The 19,362-nt window shown below is 41.3% G+C and overlaps 2 protein-coding genes across 4 annotated transcripts; both read left to right on the forward strand.

Annotated features, from left to right (window-relative positions):
• The first annotated feature begins 5,196 nt into the window (after nucleotides 1–5,196).
• On the forward strand, nucleotides 5,197–13,958 carry LOC110535505 (putative ferric-chelate reductase 1). Of its 3 annotated transcripts, none has more exons than XM_021620541.2 (16): nucleotides 5,197–5,341; nucleotides 5,785–5,968; nucleotides 6,118–6,251; nucleotides 7,779–7,876; nucleotides 8,080–8,239; nucleotides 8,407–8,601; nucleotides 8,848–8,949; nucleotides 9,166–9,310; nucleotides 10,681–10,788; nucleotides 10,911–11,023; nucleotides 12,402–12,488; nucleotides 12,690–12,781; nucleotides 12,874–12,932; nucleotides 13,051–13,188; nucleotides 13,456–13,481; nucleotides 13,604–13,958. In XM_021620541.2, the coding sequence occupies exons 2-16, from the start codon at nucleotides 5,785–5,787 to the stop codon at nucleotides 13,691–13,693; spliced, it is 1,731 nt and encodes a 576-aa protein (XP_021476216.2). In that variant the 5' UTR covers nucleotides 5,197–5,341; the 3' UTR covers nucleotides 13,694–13,958. The 3 variants fall into 3 exon arrangements, with proteins under 3 accessions (XP_021476216.2, XP_021476217.2, XP_021476218.2); XM_021620542.2 differs by having other exon boundaries at nucleotides 7,782–7,876; XM_021620543.2 differs by lacking the exon at nucleotides 5,197–5,341 and adding an exon at nucleotides 5,429–5,723 and having other exon boundaries at nucleotides 5,841–5,968.
• Nucleotides 13,959–14,058: 100 nt separating this feature from the next.
• On the forward strand, nucleotides 14,059–16,769 carry eif1b (eukaryotic translation initiation factor 1B). The gene is made up of 4 exons (XM_036935212.1): nucleotides 14,059–14,299; nucleotides 14,876–15,039; nucleotides 15,687–15,788; nucleotides 16,586–16,769. The coding sequence occupies exons 1-4, from the start codon at nucleotides 14,269–14,271 to the stop codon at nucleotides 16,628–16,630; spliced, it is 342 nt and encodes a 113-aa protein (XP_036791107.1). The 5' UTR covers nucleotides 14,059–14,268; the 3' UTR covers nucleotides 16,631–16,769.
• Nucleotides 16,770–19,362: the final 2,593 nt, after the last annotated feature.

The raw sequence follows: 19,362 nt of genomic DNA on the forward strand, positions 1-19,362 counted from the left end.
TCTTGCTGTTTTGTGCAATGTCATGATTCACCCCCTCTTTTCTGCAAAGTCATGGTTCACTTATCCCCTGTTACTGGAAGACCTCACCCCCTACGGATTCTTACTGTACATACTGGAAGTGGCATTGCCCAACGTACTGACATTTTTACCAATTAGCTGTGTAGAAACAAAGGAGACTCAACCAACAGCACAGTTTCAGTGCCACTCACATCCTGTCATTTTCAATTATCCTGTCAATATTAATCATTACAAAAAGGAAAACACTCTTGTATAATTCCAGTCATCACCCTTGGTACCTTTGTCATAGATTGGTGGTAGATTGTATTCAGTCATTTCAGTGAAATTATTATAATGTTCTACCTATTGTTGGGAATAGCAACGGTCCCACTTGGCACAGATGTCAGTTCAACGTCTAGTTTTGATTTACATTTGGTTGAGTTGTCAACTTCCATGTATTCAATGTGAAATCAAAGAAATATCACCCTGCCATTGGATTTTGGTTATTTATTTAAGAAATTACGTGAAACAACGTTGATTCAAACAGTTCTTGCCATACAAAGTTACTAGTCCAGCGTTGGACTAGTAACCCGAAAGGTTGCAAGTTCGAATCCCCGAGCTGACAAGGTACAAATCTGTCGTTCTGCCCCTAAACAGGCAGTTAACCCACTGTTCCTAGGCCGTCATTGAAAATAAGAATTTGTTCTTAACTGACTTGCCTAGTAAAATAAAGGTAAAATTAAATCTTCTGTGGACACAGTTCGTCTTTCTACAGCCTCGGCTCCAGGCTTTGCTCACGTTGTCTTTTATTGTCACTAATGGGAAGTGTGGGTTTTTCAGCACATACAGTGAATTCAGAAAGTATTCAGACTCCTTTTTTCCACATTCTGTTACGTTACAGCCTTATTCTAAAATTGATTGAATTGTTTATTTTCCTCATCAATCTACACACAATACCCCATGATGACAAGCAAAAACTGAAATCAAATTTACATAAGTATTCAGACTTTGTTGAAGCAGCGATTACAGCCTAGAGTCTTCTTGGGTAGGACGCTACATGCTTGGCACACCTGTTTTTGGGGATTTTCTCCCATTCCTCTCTGTAGGTCCTCGCAAGCACTGTCAGGTTGGATGGGGAGCATCGCTGCACAGCTATTTTCAGGTCTCTCCAGAGATGTTCGATCGGTTTCAAGTCCAGGCTCTGGCTGGGCCACTCAAGGACATTCAGTCCCAAAGACACTCCTGCATTGTCTTGGCTGTGTGCTTAGGGTCATTGTCCTGTTGAAGGTGAACCTTCGCCCCAGTCTGAGGTCCTGAGTGCTCTGGAGCAGGTTTTCATCAAGGATCTCTCTATATTTTGTTCCATTCATCTTTGCCTCAAACCTGACTAGTCTCCCAGTCCCTGCCGCTGAAAAACATCCCCACAGCATGATCCTGCCACCACCATGCTTCACCGTAGGAATGGTGCCAGGTTTCCTCCAGACGTGACGCTTGGCATTCAGTCAGTCCAATGAAGTTCAATCTTGGTTTCATCAGACCAGAGAATCTTGTTTCTCATGGTCTGAGCGTGTTTAGGTGCCTTTTGGCAAACTCGAAGCGGGCTGTCATCTGCCTTCTTACTGAGGAGTGGCTTCCGTCTGGCCACTCTACCATAAGGGCCTGATTGTGGGAGTGCTGCAGAGATAGTTGTCCTTCTGGAACGTTCTCCCGTTTCCACAGAGGAACTCTAGAGCTCTGTCAGAGTGACCATCAAGTTCTTGGTCATCTCCCTGACCAAGGCCCTTCTCCCCCGATTGCTCAGTTTGGCCAGGCAGACAGCTCTAGGAAGAGTCTTGGTGGTTCCAAACTGTATTTGGGGGCCTTCAATACTGCAGAAATGTTTTGGTACCCTTTCCCCAGATCTGCGCCTCGACACAATCTTGTCTCTGTGCTCTACGGACAATTTTTTTCGACCTCGTGGCTTGGTTTTTGCTCAGACATGCACTGTCAACTGTGGGACCTTATATAGATATGAATGTACGTTTCCAATCAATTTAATTTACAACAGGTGGACTCCAAGTTGTTGTAGAAATATCTCAAGGATGATCAATGGAAACAGGATGCACCTGAGCTCAATTTGAGTCTTATAGCAAAGGGTCTGAATTCTTACATAAGGTATTGCCGTTTTTTATTTTGAATACTTATGCACACATTTCTAAAAGTATTTTTGCCTTGTCATTGGGTATTTTGTGTAGATTGAGGTAATGTTTGTATTTAAACAATTTTAGGATAAGGCTGTAGCATAACAAAATGTGGAAAAGTCAAGGGGTCTGAATACTTTGACGCACTGTATGTCCTAGGGAGAATCTCAATTGCATACTCCTCACACCCTCTCCTCACCTCCTCAAAACCCATTGGATGAGAACGCAAGAGGTCCCTCCCCTCTGACCTTCTCTAATGGATTTTGAGAAAGATGCGATCAGAGGGGACACAAGAAGTAGGCAATTGAGATTCTCCCCAGTCTTGTTCACCAGACACTTCCTTTTTAATTGTGTCCAGGACAGCATCCAAGTAAGTCTGGAGCGCAGAGTGAGGAGTAGCCTTCCACCTAGTGAAATAACATCACTTACCAATGGTAACATAGGCCTGCTATTGGAAGTTGGTATAAAGTGAACAATAACCTTATTTCAACTATTTATTCTCAATGCCCTTTAGTGTTATTATGAGCTGATAGTAGATACATTTAAATGTAAGCTTTAACAAATGCTGTATTTAAATATGTAACATGTCCATCTAAAAAGTTAAGTATTGTATATATTTTAAATTATTTTGACAGTATTCTTGTAATAAAGTCCTTCTGAAGCTCTTTAAGTTGGGATGATGTCATGTAGGCTAGCTTTGAAGGAGAGGCTCCTTCACTAGAGACATCATTGGACTCTTTAAATGTGTATGAAAGTTATTAATTTAGAGCAAGTATAATTGTATATTTTGTATTCATTCATCAACATTCAAATCCTTCCATAAACAGTGCTTACTACACTGCTAAAAAAAGGGAACACTAAAATAACATCCTAGATCTGAATGAAATATTCTTATTAAATACTTTTTTCTTTACATAGTTGAATGTGCTGACAACAAAATCTCACACAGATTATCAATGGAAATCAAATTTATCAACCCATGGAGGTCTGGATTTGGAGTCACACTCAAAATTAAAGTGGAAAACCACACTACAGGCTGATCCAACTTTGATGTAATGTCCTTAAAACAAGTCAAAATGAGGCTCAGTAGTGTGTGTGGCCTCCACGTGCCTGTATGACCTCCCTACAACGCCTAGGCATGCTCCTGATGAGGTGGCGGATGGTCTCCTGAGGGATCTCCTCCCAGACCTGGACTAAAGCATCCGCCAACTCCTGGACAGTCTGTGGTGCAACGTGGCATTGGTGGATGGAGCGAGACATGATGTCCCAGATGTGCTCAATTGGATTCAGGTCTGGGGAACGGGCGGGCCAGTCCATAGCATCAATGCCTTCCTCTTGCAGGGAACTGCTGACACACTCCAGCCACATGAGGTCTAGCATTTTCTTGCATTAGGAGGAACTCAGGGCCAACTGCACCAGCATATGGTCTCACAAGGGGTCTGAGGATCTTATCTCGGTACCTAATGGCAGTCAGGCTACCTCTGGCGAGCACATGAAGGGCTGTGTGGCCCCCAAAGAAATGCCACCCCACACCATGACTGACCCACCGCCAAACCGGTCATGCTGGAGGATGTTGCAGGCAGCAGAACGTTCTCCACGGCCTCTCCAGACTCTGTCACATCTGTCACGTGCTCAGTGTGAACCTGCTTTCATCTGTGAAGAGCACAGGGCGAATTTGCCAATCTTGGTGTTCTCTGGCAAATGCCAAACGTCCTGCATGGTGTTGGGCTGTAAGCACAACCCGCACCTGTGGACGTCGGGCCCTCATACCACCCTCATGGAGTCTGTTTCTGACCGTTTGAGCAGACACATGCACATTTGTGGCCTGCTGGAGGTCATTTTGCAGGGCTCTGGCAGTGCTCCTCCTGCTCCTCCTTGCACAAAGGTGGAGGTAGCGGTCCTGCTGCTGGGTTGTTGCCCTCCTACGGCCTCTTCCACGTCTCCTGATGTACTGGCCTGTCTCCTGGTAGCGCCTCCATGCTCTGGACACTACGCTGACAGACACAGCAAACCTTCTTGCCACAGCTCGGATTGATGTTCCATCCTGGATGAGCTGCACTACCTGAGCCACTTGTGTGGGTTGTAGACTACGTCTCATGCTACCACTAGAGTGAAAGCACTGCCAGCATTCAAAAGTGACCAAAACATCAGCCAGGAAGCATAGGAACTGAGAAGTGGTCTGTGGTCACCACCTGCAGAACCACTTCTTTATTGGGGGTGTCTTGCTAATTGCCTATAATTTCCACCTGTTGTCTATTCCATTTGCACAACAGCATGTGACATTTATTGTCAATCAGTGTTGCTTCCTAAGTGGACAGTTTGATTTCACAGAAGTGTGATTGACTTGGAATTACATTGTGTTGTTTAAGTGTTCCCTTTATTTTTTGGAGCAGTGTATAAGTCCCAACTACCAACAGTTAAATTAAAATAAATGTCCAGTTAAAATGTCACTTAAAATGTTGTATATAACTCATACCCAAATAAAGTTGTTGACTTGTCCTATTGTTGTATTTGTGGCAAAAGCATACATTAGAGAAAAAACACTTATAAAACCACACCTCAATCCAAACAGTTTTAAAACTGCTTGCTATTTCCTCAAAGAACATGTCATATTAGCCCATTGGCTGAGCTGGCTAATCAGCGGTCCACTCACATCTATATGTTTAATGATGGTATAATTCCATGCCATTCTGTTGTTGGGGTACGCCTACACAGAAAAGTGGCGTTTTAATATAATTACCATTTTCTGGAAGAAAAACTATTTCACTCATATTGTAATTCATTATATGTAATATATTGCATAGAAATCTGGAAACAATGGACAGTTACTTTAAGTATTTAAATTGTATTCATTTTTATTGGCTTAATTTTGCATGGTAGGTAACACTTCAGGTGTACCTGATTATTTAATTGCTCAAGCCAGATAGAGCAACAATGGTGTTTTCAGATTGTTCTATATCAGGGCTCTCCAACCTTCTTCCTGGAGAGCTACCATGCAGTACGTTTTTTCTCCAACCCTAATCTACCGCACCTGATTCTAATAATGACCTGGTTGATCAGATGAATCAGGTTAGTTACAACTGGGGTTGGAGTGAAAACCTACAGAAGGGTAACTTTCCAGGGACAGGGTTGGAGACTCCCTGTGTAGTGTGTCTGTCTGAAAGGCGAGCTTTTGTTTTATCACCTAATACCAATCTATTTTGCGCAATTAAGTATTTCTATTAAGTTGCATCCTCAGTTTACTTGTATTACATAATTCATGTCCTTATACCCAGATGTATAGTAGCAACTGTTGTCTTCTATAAGATGTAGTGTTTATGTAGAAAATAAATAGTAATGACACGAACTGTTCTGAGCCAGAACTAGCTGTATTTTTGTGTTGTAAAAACACTTTGGTCTCACAGGGTTAAGTGCTTAAGGCAACCGCCGTACTTGTCACACTAGTATCCAGAAGGGAGGTCCTCTCTCTGTCTTAACGTTAACCTCACACAAGGCACTAAACTAGAAATTCTGCCCTCACCCAAACTCCCTAACTTGTCGACTCAGGTACGCCACGCTCTCCATCAGTAGCCTGTTCTTAATTATTTTTCGGTTTCATTTCATCTAGATGGATCGATACATATTGATCATTGCGTGTGTTCTGCGGGTCGTGCGGTGCTACAGCTCCGGAGAGGTGACTGAGGCGTGTGACGATATGGCACCGCAACACTTCGTAACCGCACAGCAGAGCCCTGCGCCATTCTCTGTCACCGCTGACCGGTCCAGCTTCAAGGAGGGCGATGAAATCACAGGTGAAAAGTCATGTCATATTTTTCATGCAGTGATCTTGAACACTCACCACTATAGTTTTTACTCATGTTATGGTTTAGCTGAATCTCTGTCTTCATTTTCTATGGTGACGCAACTGGTGTTTTAAATCAACTACACACTGTGTTGACAGTCCGGCTCCTGGCAGATTCCACTCCATTCATTGGGTTCATGTTACAAGCCAGAGCAGTTAATGGAAGCAGTCCTCTGGGAGTCTTCACTGTAACAGGTGGAGAGGCCCAGCTCCTCACCTGCAACGGACAACCTGTGAGTCTTTTCCCATAGAGATTGTGTAATTTAATTATGTCTTCCCACATGGCCTATAGCCTGTTTTGCTGTTATGAGAGCTACAGTATTACATAACATTGAAAGGGTATTTTTTTTAACCCTTTTTAGCCCTAAATGTATTTGAGATGTAAGAAACACACTATTTACAAAGTTATCAAATATCCTGTTCCCACATTGCTGTTCCTGCTACCCCAAACCCACTAGCCTACATTATGTAGTTTGCTCATGAAATATGTTTTGGGCCATTTGACCCCAGGAAGGCAATTTTTGGGGGGCATCTGATTGGCCTGGAAATTTTCACATAGGAACTTAATTTGGGAGGGCATATTTATTACAATCTTTTGGGGGGAAAATCATTATGATTTTAGGCCTTTTAGCCCTAAACATGCTTCCTGTAAGACCCTATGATCGGTGAACCATACATGATGCAGCTATCTTGGTGTCATTATACTCCTAACAGTGATCTAAATATGGAATATGTCAAGATTCAAATATTTTTTCACATTGAATAAATTAACATGAAATCTGAATCTCAAGTACCCTTTTAATATATAAATAATTTGGTTTTAAAAACATTTTTTTTTAGATTCTCTTCAAATTGCTCAAATTTCCAGTGGGCTCTTTCTTTTGAAGATGATGCCAGTTTTATAGATATAAATTGACATTATAGGTTGTTAACCACAGCCCTCTAAGATCGCACATTCAGCGAATCACTAGCAGAGGGAGTTCCCTTTTAACCAGTGCTTCCATTAACTGTTGGTGGTGCTCATAATTTAGAGGTTGCACCACAAGTCTGAGGTGTGTGTGGAGACCAGGTTAAACTCTGAGACCTAGTAGTAGCAGGCACCTTTAAACAATTGTTATTTTTTTTATTTAAAAAAATAACTTGCGGCTTACTGAATTCCAGTAAGCCTAAAACTGAGCTCTTGTTCATCCACGTTGGTGAAAGATGGACAAAGAATGGGAGCCGAGCAAGTTGAACCTGCTGTGGTTGTCCCATGGAAAGTGTGCTCTCTGTTTTCTTTAGACATGCATCTTTTGGTGTGTGTGTATATATATGTGTGTGTGTGTGTGTGTGTGTGTTAAATTGAATGTTAAATATATATATTTAATGTTAAATAAATTCATGTTCACCTGCATTGCTTGCTTTTTGGGGTTTTAGGCTGGGTTTCTGTACAGCACTTTGAGATATCAGCTGATGTACGAAGGGCTATATAAATAAATTAGATTTTATGTTAATGTAAAACAAATGACAGCATGTCTGTCATGTACGATTGATAGGGTCTTACAGGAGGCATGTATAGGTCTAAAATGGCCACTTTCATCATGGTTTGAGACAAATGTAAAAAGAATATAAAACATCCTTTCTAGAACGTCTTCTGGTAATTCTCACATAGAAAATCTGCAATACCAGACATTTTTAGGCCTTCCTGGTGTGGAATCACCCTGCTGCGTCGGAATAAAGCCTAACTAAATATTCATGGATCATTTTGTTCCTGTTCCCAGAAGTCTGCAGTTTCTCACACATCAGCATCAGCTAAATTATCCATCCAGGGAACATGGAGGGCCCCCACATCAGATGGCCTTAACTCTATCCAATTCAGGTGATTCATCCATCCTGTAGCTCCTGAACCAGAATGTTCAGTACTTATACCCTCAGATCTGGTTTCCTGGACACAGATTAAGCCTAGTCCTAGACTAAAAAGCACTTTCAATGGAGAACCACCATTGAACATGATTTTTAGTGTAATACTGAGTCTGGGAAAACAATCCTTGATGCTATTACATTAACTATTTGTTCTGCTAGTGCATCCTTTGTAATAGATTTCTCCATCTTCTGGGTTGGCGTGACAAGTTATCCAGTCACGTTCAGTGGCACTACTGCAACACCAGCTAACAGCACATCCATACCCATCACCTCGACCACCTCCGCCTCATCTACAGCAGTATTTCCATCCCAATCCTCAGTACGTATGGTGTTGGATAATAGTATTTGAAACATCTGTCTTAATGTATCACAAGTAACTGACTCTCTGACAATAATGCCATATTAGATTTTCAGACTTATATATTTTTAAGAACTTACATCAGTTGTCCCAAGTGCTTTACAGTAAGATTGATTTGTTTGCAACAGTTGTCCATCTCGAGTGCTGGATGTGGCAGCAGTAAGGTCTGTTTCAGGCAACCTCTGAACTGTGACCCTGGGGTCAGCCCAGACTGTTACTTCCTATCTGCTATGACCTCTACCAGGGATACAGCCATCCATTTGGAAATGACTGGCCCTTCAGATGGCTACATCGCCATCGGCTTCTCAGATGACCAGATGATGGTAACGCTCACTGCCTTCAACCTGCCCTCATCTAGCCTGGTACTCATAATGGTCAAACATGTTTGGCATGACAATGCCCATTAGGAGTTGGCAAGACTGGGCTAGCAGATCTGTAACCAGGCTATCCCTTAAACAATTTTCTAACTAAACTTTTTCATTTATATAAAAGTAACTGGACTGAATGTCTCTACATTTGAATGAGCAAATTCAACAGATGTGAATGTGTTCCTCTCCTCTTCCCATAAGGGAAATGATGATATCTTTATTTGTGGCCGGGACAGTAACGGGTTCATCCAATTGCAACATGCCTATTCAACAGGAAGAAGGCGGCCGGACATAGTTCCTCTGGTATTGCACTTCTCTCACGATCGCTTGTTATTATGACATGAATGACGTAGGTGTTTACATAAAGCTTAATAGGGTTGGGGTCCATTCCAATGATTGGGATTTCTGTTTACTTCCTGATTTGACTGAATCTAAATGGAATTGACCACAACCCTGATGCTTAATAAATCCTAAAACAATCGGTATTGATGCAAATGTTTCTTGTTTGTCATTTTGTAGGGAAATGTTTCTGATGTTAAATCCTCAATGCAGGATGATATCATTAGCTGTTCCTTCACGACTAGGAGCCCCATCTCAATTCCGCGATCGGTACGGTCCAGTTCCCCCTACTACCTCATGTTTGCTCACGGACCAACCAGTAATGGTAGAGTATGAGGGAGAGGACATGGTTGTATCCCTCTTCCATTTGATTTTCAGATTACTATAACAGATTTGTTATCTAACAAGGAATATGAACTAGTTGGTTCGAACAATGAGTGCTGATTGGCTGAAAGCCGTGGTATATCAGGCTGTATACCACGGGTATGACTATTTTCACTTCTAATTACATTGGTAACCAGTTTATAATAGCAATAAGGTGCTTTGCGAATATGTCCAATATACCAAGGCTAAGGGCTATCCAAGCCTTGTCGTGCAGAAGACCAGCCTTTAGCCCTGGTACAGTACATTCGGAAAGTATTCAGACCCCTTCCATCACATTTTGTAACGTTACAGCCTAATTCTAAAATGTATTTAATTATTTTTCCTTATCAATCTACACACTAACCCATAATAACAGATCGAAAACAGGTTTAGAAACGTTAGCAAATGTGTTAAGTAAAAAACAAGTATTCAGACACTTTGCTATGAGACTTGAAATTGAGCTCAGGTGCATCCTGTTTCTATTGCTCATCCTTGTTTTTGCAACTTGATTGGAGGCCACCTGTGGTAAATTCAGTTGATTGGACATGATTTGGAAAGCAACTCACCTGTCTATATTAGGTCCCACAGTTGACAGTGCATGTTGGTGCAAAACCCAAACCATGAGTTCGAAGGAATTGTCCGTCGAGCTCCTAGACAGGATTGTGTCGAGACACAGATCTGGGGAAGGGTACTAAAAAATGTCTGCAGCACTGAAGGTCCCCAAGAACAGTGGTTGCCATCATTCTGAAATGGGAGAAGTTTGGAACCACCAAGATTCTTCCTAGAGCTGGCCGCCCGGCCAAACTGAGCAATCGGGGGAGAAGGGCCTTTGTCAGGGAGGTGACCAAGATCCCTATGGTCACTCTGACAGAGCTCTAGAGTTCCTCTGTAGAGATGGGAGAACCTTCCAGAAGGACAATCATCTCTGCAGCACTCTACCAATCAGGCCTTTATGGTAGTGTGACCAGACAGAAGCCACTCTTCAGTAAAAGGCAGATAACAGACCACTTGGAGTTTGCCAAAACGCACCTAAAAGACTCAGGCCATGAGAAACAAGATTCTCTGGTGTGATGAAACCAAGATGGAACTCTTTGGACTGAATGCCAAGTGTCACATTTGGGGGGAACAAATTAATACATTTTAGAGTAAGGCTGGAACCTGAGTCAAGGTGTCTGAATACTTTCCCGAAGGCACATGTACCACAACCCCCTAAGGCCTTATTGCTTAATTATAATATTTTGGGCGTGGTACCGATGACGTCAAGCCAACATACGACACACATGAATGCTGAACTAAGGTTATCCTATTTTTCTTTTTGGTTGACTTTTACAGGGGAAATTGGGCATCATACAAGCACCTTCCTCAGTGACACTAAGATGGATATTTCAAGACCTCGGGGCATCACCAATGCAATCCAGCCTCCTATTATCAAAGCACATGGTAATGTTACTGTTGTCCTAGTGAGCAGACTTTTCATGCATAACCTCAAACGTTATTGTAATATACTGATTATAACTACAGATACTAGTGTATTGATGACTGGTTATCCTGTTGCGCTTCAGGTGCCCTGATGTTGATAGCATGGATGACCACAGGTAGTCTAGGAATGATCACAGCCAGGTATCTCAAAGGTGTGGCCAATGGGAAGGAATGTTGGCACGATGTTTGGTTTCTGGTGAGTTTCTGTTACACTAACATATTGGGTACAGTATAACGGCGTTCGATTAATCGCCCGCCTTAGATTGAAATGTCTCCACCCCACTGCTATCGAATTGGTACCTTTTACTATAGCATGATTGGCTAAGTGTCAAGCGGGCTGTCACGTGTGTTTGCGAGGCCGAAATCCTGGAACTCCCAGTCGCAGACATCTGAAGCTATATTAAGCCAGCACATAGATGTCAATCACATTGGCACGTCTAGATAACGGTTTCTTTGTCTATGGGTCAGGATGTGGGCCCTAGGCATGTGAGGTGTGTCGTAGTTATGAGAATACATCTATAATCAAACACTTTGTTTTTAAGGCGAGGCAACACACCCTGGTGGGGGGCAGGATAGGATAAAGGAGGCAATTAAGACATGGATTGTTTGCCATTCAGGAGGTGAATGGGTAAGGCAAGTGCCTTTGAACAGGGTATGGTAGTAGATGGCAGGTGCATCGGTTTGTCAAGAACTGCTACACTGCTGGGTTTTTCACGCTCAACAGTTTCCCATGTGTATCAAGAATGAGCCACCATCCAGACAACTATGGGAAGCATTGTAGTCAACATAGGCCAGCATCCCTGTGGAACACTTTCGACACTTTGTAAGAGTCCATGCCCCGATGAACTGGGGCCGTTCTGAGACAAAAAGCACAACTCCATATTAGGAAGGTGTTCCTAATGTTTGGTATACTTGGTGTAACTTAATCTTTCAATGCAAAATACTAAACATGAAGTGCATTTTTTTTAAATTAAAATGTTATCTAGAATAAATGTTTTGCCACATCAGTATATTCAACGTGTACAAAGATTATCTAATGTAACCACACTTTGAATGACGATAGATGAGAAATTAGTTGAACAGTCCAACTTTCGGGAAAATGGCAGTTAAAGACAACTCTGCCGAATTTAGCCAATCAATCGCACACATAAAAAAATATATATATATATATCACCGTCACAAAGTAAGTTACTATGTAGATATTAGTTTGTAACGTTCTCTATGTAATGGGCTTTTAGGTTGTGATTTAATGTAGTGAGCTTTGAAATTATCGATGTCAATTTGAATGTGGTTCAAATTCCATAACATTGACAGTATGATAAAACAAAAGAGTTTGCATCAAGTTTGATTTTGTTTTCTAATATTAAAGGACCAATGCAAAATGTAATTTCACCCTGTCGCGCCTTGCCTTAATTTGGCTTGTTGGAAGACTATTTGCGTCACGGGAGGATGGTACATTTCTCATTGGAGTTGATCAAGTTTAAGAACTCCTGGTCTAAATTGTATTAGGTGGAAAGTTCTTAGTACTAAATAATGATGCCACATTATGTCCTCTTGGCTTTTATGTTCATCAGGTACACGTGTTTCTTATGACACTAACTGTTGCTGCCACCATCATTGCCTTCATCTTGTCCTTCTCACATGTTAGAGGCTGGAGTGGGGTATGTAATCAAACCTTTTTATTGCGCCTATACATTTATTATTAAAACAAACGTCAGTCTTAATAGCCAATTTCTTCTGAATGAAGTTGACTAATGCTGGCTAGCCTACAGTTTTCTTACTAAAACAAACCTACTTCATTATGGAAGGCTCAGATAATTGAAATGGTTACGAGACACTTTATGAGGCCAGTGTGTTCATAGGGAGCCCATCCTGTGTTGGGCTGCGTCATGATGATTCTGGCCTTCTTCCAGCCGATCGTTGCCATGTTCCGATGTGGACCTCACCATCGCTGGTAAGGGATCTATAATCATACCTCCTGTATGGGAGTTTGCGTATGTGTAATAGTTTATAGACAATGTGCCATATTTTATCTGTTTTTCACAGGCGATTCCTCTTTAATTGGTCGCATGCTTTAAATGCAGTGGCGATAAAAGTTTTAGCTGGTAAGGAATTGTGATATATTTTTTATTTGCGTAGTACAGTGTTTATTCTCAGTCAGTATTTGTCAGACGTTTGTTGCTCTATGGACACGTTAGTAATTGTGTTCACATTTTCTTCCAGTGGTGGCCATATTCACTGGGTTGTCGTTGATTGACAGCTCTGAGGATAAGTGGCTTCTGAAGGTGATGGGTGGTTTTGTTGGATGGGAGGCAACACTGTACATCCTGCTAGATGTTCACATGCGCTGCAAGTGCAGTGGTGAGCGAAAACAAATATACAATATTAAATTCCGGTTAATGCTATCCACAATATTAGGTTGCTCAATATTGTAGGGGGTTGTATCTTAAAGACGATTTCTTCCCCCCCCCCAAAAAAATATGACTCTTGGCCTTTGTCTAAAGCTCTGATGAAGGACGATAGGCGACACATAAGCTTGAATAAACAAACGAATACCAGCAACAGCAGTGTACAGGTTTCACTTTTCTTTAAAAATACTACAGCAATAACTTTTTTTCCTTTTTCTAGATAACGAAGAGGGTGCTTCTGAATCGGTAGGCTGAATCCCACCATTGAATCACATTTTTAATATGCTTACTTTATTAATGATTTGTAAAGTGATACATTCTTAACTATTCTGTTATGGTGTGATTTGACTTTTCATTTCTCCCCACAGGCATGCAAGGCTTTGTTACTACTGGTCCTGTTTTTCCTAGGAAATATGGCCTTTTTGGGAGCACTACTTGTTGGAATTGCCATGTCATGAAGAGCTGCTGAGCAATGGACAGATGCGCTGTCATGATATTTCTATAATATAGCTCACTTTGACTGTATATTTGAAATTTTATAACGTTATGCTCAGAATCATACCGAAAATAGTTGTGATACCTTGTTTACACTGGATGATAAAACGGTATTTTAAATTGACTTCACCCATAATGTTTAAATTGCATGTATATCATTATTAATACTGTAAGTGACTTATAATAAAGTAATTGTTCAAAATGTGTAATAAACAATTGTGCAAACTATGCATTTCCTATTTATATTCACCAAAGTTACTAGTTAGGCAACGTCCCTCCAACAAGGTGGATGGCAGTATTGAGTCCATAGATTCATTGTGGTGGATGTCTTGCTAGCACCAACGATGAAGTCGAACAAAAGCAAACGGATTCGAATACTTTTTGTTCGAAGCCATTTTGTCAAGGATACGAGTCGTGCGCTGAGGTTGCTTTTGTCCTTTTTATTTGAGCTACTTTGTTAAATAATACTCGTATAAATAGGCACGGCATTACATCGCCGAGATATTTCATCTCCACAAAGTTATCGTCCTAATATCGCATGTCCTCTATTCAGAACCTCCAATCTTTTGGTAAGTTAAAGCGCAAATTCTAGCCAGCGAGAAAGGCTGACGTTAATTGACTGTAGCGTTACTACGTTAGCAAATGTACATTTAGACCATTCTTGACTTGATGGTACAATTTAGCCACGGCTGTTTTGAAAATAAACAGCTTAATGAAATACGATGGCCCGGCTAAATTATTGTAAACTAGTTGTATAGCTAAAAGCTGGCGCTAACGTTGGCTGGCCAACTTCCCATGGCAACTGCTGAACTGTTAGCTACGGTCTGTCATTAACTTACGCGTTAACGTTGGTTAGGGATGTTATCCATGTTTTACGCTTCTATCGTGTTGGGTGTCTAAACGGGGCAAGACGACCAGTCAGTCACCTAGTGAACGTTGAATCCAAGCTAGCTAACCATCTAATAGATTACAGTAGCCAGCCAGGACGAGAGAAAGTGGTATTTCTAGGTTTTTTTTTATTTATTTTTTAGCTATTAACAGTGCATATTTGATATGACACCCGTCACCGAATTTAGCCTTGCATGAGTAGCTAAATAAACGCGTAGGATCTCTCCCCCCCCCCCCCCCCCCCCTTCGCTTTTCAGATCCCTTTGCTGATGCAACCAAGGGTGACGACTTACTCCCGGCAGGGACAGAAGATAAAATCCACATAAGGATACAGCAACGAAACGGACGCAAGACCCTAACCACTGTTCAAGGGATCGCGGCCGATTACGACAAGAAGAAGCTTGTGAAGGCCTTCAAGAAGGTGATGATGCGGTCTAGACGTATTCAAGTTGTATTTTTTTTATGTACAAGAATCTTAACTTGCAAGCCCCAGCCTAGTGAAATATTCAACATTAAAGTCTAAGAAAACAAACGAAGCTATATACACTGTCAGTACCGAATGTGCAGAGATACTGGAGTATTGAGGTATGTGTAGGCAGGGATTAGCTTGAGGACTTTTTGTTTACATCCATTTGTAATGACAAGCAACACTCAAAGTGCATGATGCTGAACCCCTATGGCTATTACCCTTTGCAGAGTGGAAAATCTATTTGCAGCATCAATAGGTCTGTTTTATTCCATAAGCCACCAGTTATCACTGGGGAATTTACTGGGGTCCCCCCCCCCCCACACACGAAGATGTAGCTAGCTAGTGCTTGAAAGGGGCTTTGGGCTTGTCCTGCACTGAATGCTAATAGAAAGGTTACTTGGCCACATGCCCCTCTCAACCTCTCCCTGTGTCTTCTATTATTTAACTGGTCATGTTTTCAGATGTCTCTAATTGTAATGTGTTACAAAACAAATACCCAAGACAGTGTTTGTTTACTATTTCAACTTTTCATGCCAATGTCAGCTAATTTACACAAAGCTAATCATGTGATTTACTGGGGTTGTGTCTGTGCCTGACAGAAATTTGCCTGCAATGGTACTGTGATTGAACACCCTGAGTACGGTGAGGTCATCCAGCTGCAGGGAGACCAGAGAAAAAACATCTGCCAGTTTCTCATGGAGGTAAGCTTCTTTCAGATGTGTGGTTGTTTTACCTACACTTGTTGAATGCACTGATTGTAAGTCTCTCTGGATAAGTAAATGCCTTCAAGTAATCAGATGTTAGATACTTTGCTGCATTTCACACAACTTGGTCACACACATACTCTATACTACTTAAGCATAGTCTAAAATGAATACTTAACAGAAAACCAATAGAAAAACCAAACTGTAGTGGAGCATTATCAAAGTTGTGACAATGTTTTGATTCTGAGGTAGAACTTCACCTAGAAAGAATCTGGTAGCCCCTTTAAAAAAAAAAACAGGGTTGTCAGTGGTGCAGAAACTTAATGCTGGAATCCTTAAAGGGGTAATTCACCCAAATGATAAAATCATTCATTGGTTTTCTTACCCTGTAAGCAGTCTACGGACAAGGTATGACAGCAATCCAAGATTTGGTTTATTTTCCCCGACACTGTTTCCACCTGCTAAAGTTTTAGCATTTGTGACACAAATCCCACTCAAGTCATGGGACCGATATTACAATTTTTCGTGTATCATTGTCCAAATCATCTGGAAGTATCGAAAAATCGATTTGTGAAGCTCAGTCATGTATAGATGTTTTTACCATGATGTTTGAAAAATGCTAATATTGGTCCCATAACATGGGCTTTTTCCCCCACATACTCTTGGCTCTGTAGTCACATCGACTGTAACCTACTGGCTGTTGTTTGTATTGTTAGTGTGTCCTGTGGTCTTACTGTCACTGTGTAGCCTAATTTGTGTCTACCCCCCCCCCCCCCCCCCCCCCCCACACACAGATCGGCATTGTCAGGGAGGAGCAGTTGAAGGTCCACGGATTTTAAAGTAATGCTGTTGCTTCAAGACCAGGACCTCATCAGCTTTTAGACTTTTCTGTTATGTATTGACCAATAAAGTTCAGCCGCATGTCTGATGTAAAACTCTGAGGCAATAAAAACACAATGTCACATTTTTTAAAGCGCATAACACAATCTCGCCTCTTATTCACACCGTATCCTCCATCTCGGATCTGATTATAGAAACATGTACAATTGTTGAAAATGTAAATTAACTCCCAATGTCCTGTATGTATGCAACATTACCTTCAGCACACCCAAGCATGCAGTGTTTGCCCATTGTGGCCTGTAACAGATGGGTATTGGGTCTGACAGGAGTCCAGTGTTGGACTGTAACCTGGCCCATGTTTTTCTTAACATCACTGCCCAGTGAAACATCTGCATGTAAAATGGTGCTGTCAGGAAGCGGTCTTATCAGAGGTACAAAATTCCACTTAGCCAATTCCTGTCATCTATGCAATATCCTAGATTATCAGACCTGCACAGCTGTAGAGTAATGGATGGATACTCTTGGTCATGTTATTAGTCAGTCAGAGCTTGATGTGTTGTCTGCTTTTTCTGGATACCCTGGTTAAACCAGATTAAACACTGCAGCGTTAACCAGCCTATATTGGGGAGTCTGCAGCAGAACAGAAGGGCCCTAGCTGCACTATTAATTTCTACAAATCCCACACGTAGCTAGAGCCACAGGGTAATCAGATTCTGTGTTCGGTGTACGAACAAGCAAAGGAAAAGTGAGTGACTCAATCGATGCCTCCCAGATGTCTTCCATGGACAAACCTAACAAGTGCATTGTGTTCATATTTGGCCAAAAAGTGTAATCCGTTTAAACTGTATTTATGATATTAGGGAGATCATTGTGTTTTTTTGCCTCAAAGAAAATACTTATCTAAACTATCACTCTCCCAAGATGAACTATGTACAGGTGATCATCTGAATAGGGACCAGTAGTGATTGGCGTTTCAGGTCTTTTCAGTGAGCCTGCTTATTTGGCTCTGTTCATCTAAAAGAGCATTTCAATTGGCTCCCAAATGGCTCTTTGTTCAGTAGCGCTTAAAACTACCTCAAACTGAAAAAATGGCTAATCTACAAAGTTGCATAATGTGTGTGGACCTGAAAATGTCTCCTCACTGTTGCTCCTGCAGTGAGGAATTACAATCTTCAGAGGATGTTTATATAATTTATCTGCAGATAATTGTCTGGAACTCTAAAAGCAGTAGCAACAGTATACCAAATTAATGGCTTTTTCACTAATGTGATTCGGTTCCCGACATTCACAAAAAAGCCGGTTGTTTACGAACGATCCCATCACTTGTTACTTGGTAGTTGTTGAAGACAAATCACTAGCATACTTTGATACTATTGGAATTGATCATAGCTTGGAACCAAACTGAAATGTTATGTTTGCCTTTTGTTTTACTTCACAACAGAATGTGAGCAGTGTATTTTGGGTTACCAGGCTACCTTTTTTGGGGGGGGTGGGAGTGGATTTTTGATGTCTGACGTTCAGGATTACAGGATAAAATCCCAGGGCATTTGATCACCTTTCTCATCTTAATCTCTAGTGCCTATTAGGGAATAGGGCTGTTAGAATGTGTCATTTTGTTACTACAAACTACAAAGCAATATAATGGGTTTTATTATAGTCTAATCATGGATCTCAGAGATTTGTTGCTAAATGTTTTTTTTTGTAAAAATGCAGTAAGTGCAGTTTGTTTTATGAATATTTGATATGGAAAACCATGCCCTATATATGTAACAAATCCTTCCTTCCTTGCATGACAAAATACTGTATTTACCTTTTATTCATTTAATTTATCATATCAATGACCCTGAACAGTTTTTAATAGCATGTCCTCTATATTAACCTTAATACTATAATACCATCAGGTTACAATCTATGTTTCAATTTCCTCTCATATCTACAATTGACCGTGTGACTTGTTATGAGCAAACTGTATATGACCCAATGATAATATCTTCTAATGACAAATGTAATTGCACAATACATTGTTTGAATTTGCCATGTTTGTTTGTCAGCACAGTAGTAACCCAACACGAGTCCTAGGTCAAAGCTCTGTGCTGGAAAACCTTGATAGTGCCTGGGTGAAATTGTCCCTTCTGTTTCTCATGTGAATTTCCTTTATTTTTTCGGCTTCGGACCAGTGTAACTTCTCACTTAAAACATAGATGTTGCGTTTCATTTTGGTTCACCTCTGGTTCTGTCATACTGTGCATTTGCCTCCATTCTGGAGCTCTAGCCTTTAATCGGGTTACTTCTGGTCTCATCCACAGCCAGTCTCCTGACCGTCCTACAGGGTCAAAACATGCCCATAATCCTCTTAAACAGGCTAGAGGAGGCGTGTGTGGGGGGGCTGTGGTAGGGAATGACTGCTGCCTGCCAGCCAGACCATAAGAGGAAAAGATTCAGGCTGCCCGTGGACAACAACCGCTAACTGTGATGTTGGCTAGACTTCGCTCTAGTGCACCTATATGAAATTTGAAGCAGAGGCTTACTTTAAATACAGACAATTCTAAAGGACATTTGTCCACTCCTTTGAAATTTACTACAAGAGAGTATTTATTTTTCCACAAACGCCATCTCCTCATTAACAGACAAGCATAGTTTAGGTTCCTCTCTATACTTTCTATGTCTTCTTTCTGATAACAGAGACACTGACTCAATGACATATATACCGAGGAACATCCTGAAAGTATAT

The sequence above is a fragment of the Oncorhynchus mykiss genome, chromosome 11 (genome assembly GCF_013265735.2).
Source record: "Oncorhynchus mykiss isolate Arlee chromosome 11, USDA_OmykA_1.1, whole genome shotgun sequence".
In the NCBI taxonomy this organism is placed as follows: Eukaryota; Metazoa; Chordata; class Actinopteri; order Salmoniformes; family Salmonidae; genus Oncorhynchus; species Oncorhynchus mykiss.

Bases quoted from the DNA above. Each gene is read 5' to 3' on its own strand.
- eif1b (XM_036935212.1), top strand. From the start codon at position 14,269: ATGTCCTCTATTCAGAACCTCCAATCTTTTG. The intron at 14,300-14,875 runs GTAAGTTAAAGC...TTCGCTTTTCAG, and splicing joins TCAGAACCTCCAATCTTTTG to ATCCCTTTGCTGATGCAACC. The intron at 15,789-16,585 runs GTAAGCTTCTTT...CCCCACACACAG, and splicing joins TCTGCCAGTTTCTCATGGAG to ATCGGCATTGTCAGGGAGGA.
- LOC110535505 (XM_021620541.2), top strand. From the start codon at position 5,785: ATGGATCGATACATATTGATCATTGCGTGTGTTCTGCGGGTCGTGCGG. The intron at 7,877-8,079 runs GTGATTCATCCA...TTGTTCTGCTAG, and splicing joins CTTAACTCTATCCAATTCAG to TGCATCCTTTGTAATAGATT. The intron at 11,024-12,401 runs GTGAGTTTCTGT...TATGTTCATCAG, and splicing joins GGCACGATGTTTGGTTTCTG to GTACACGTGTTTCTTATGAC.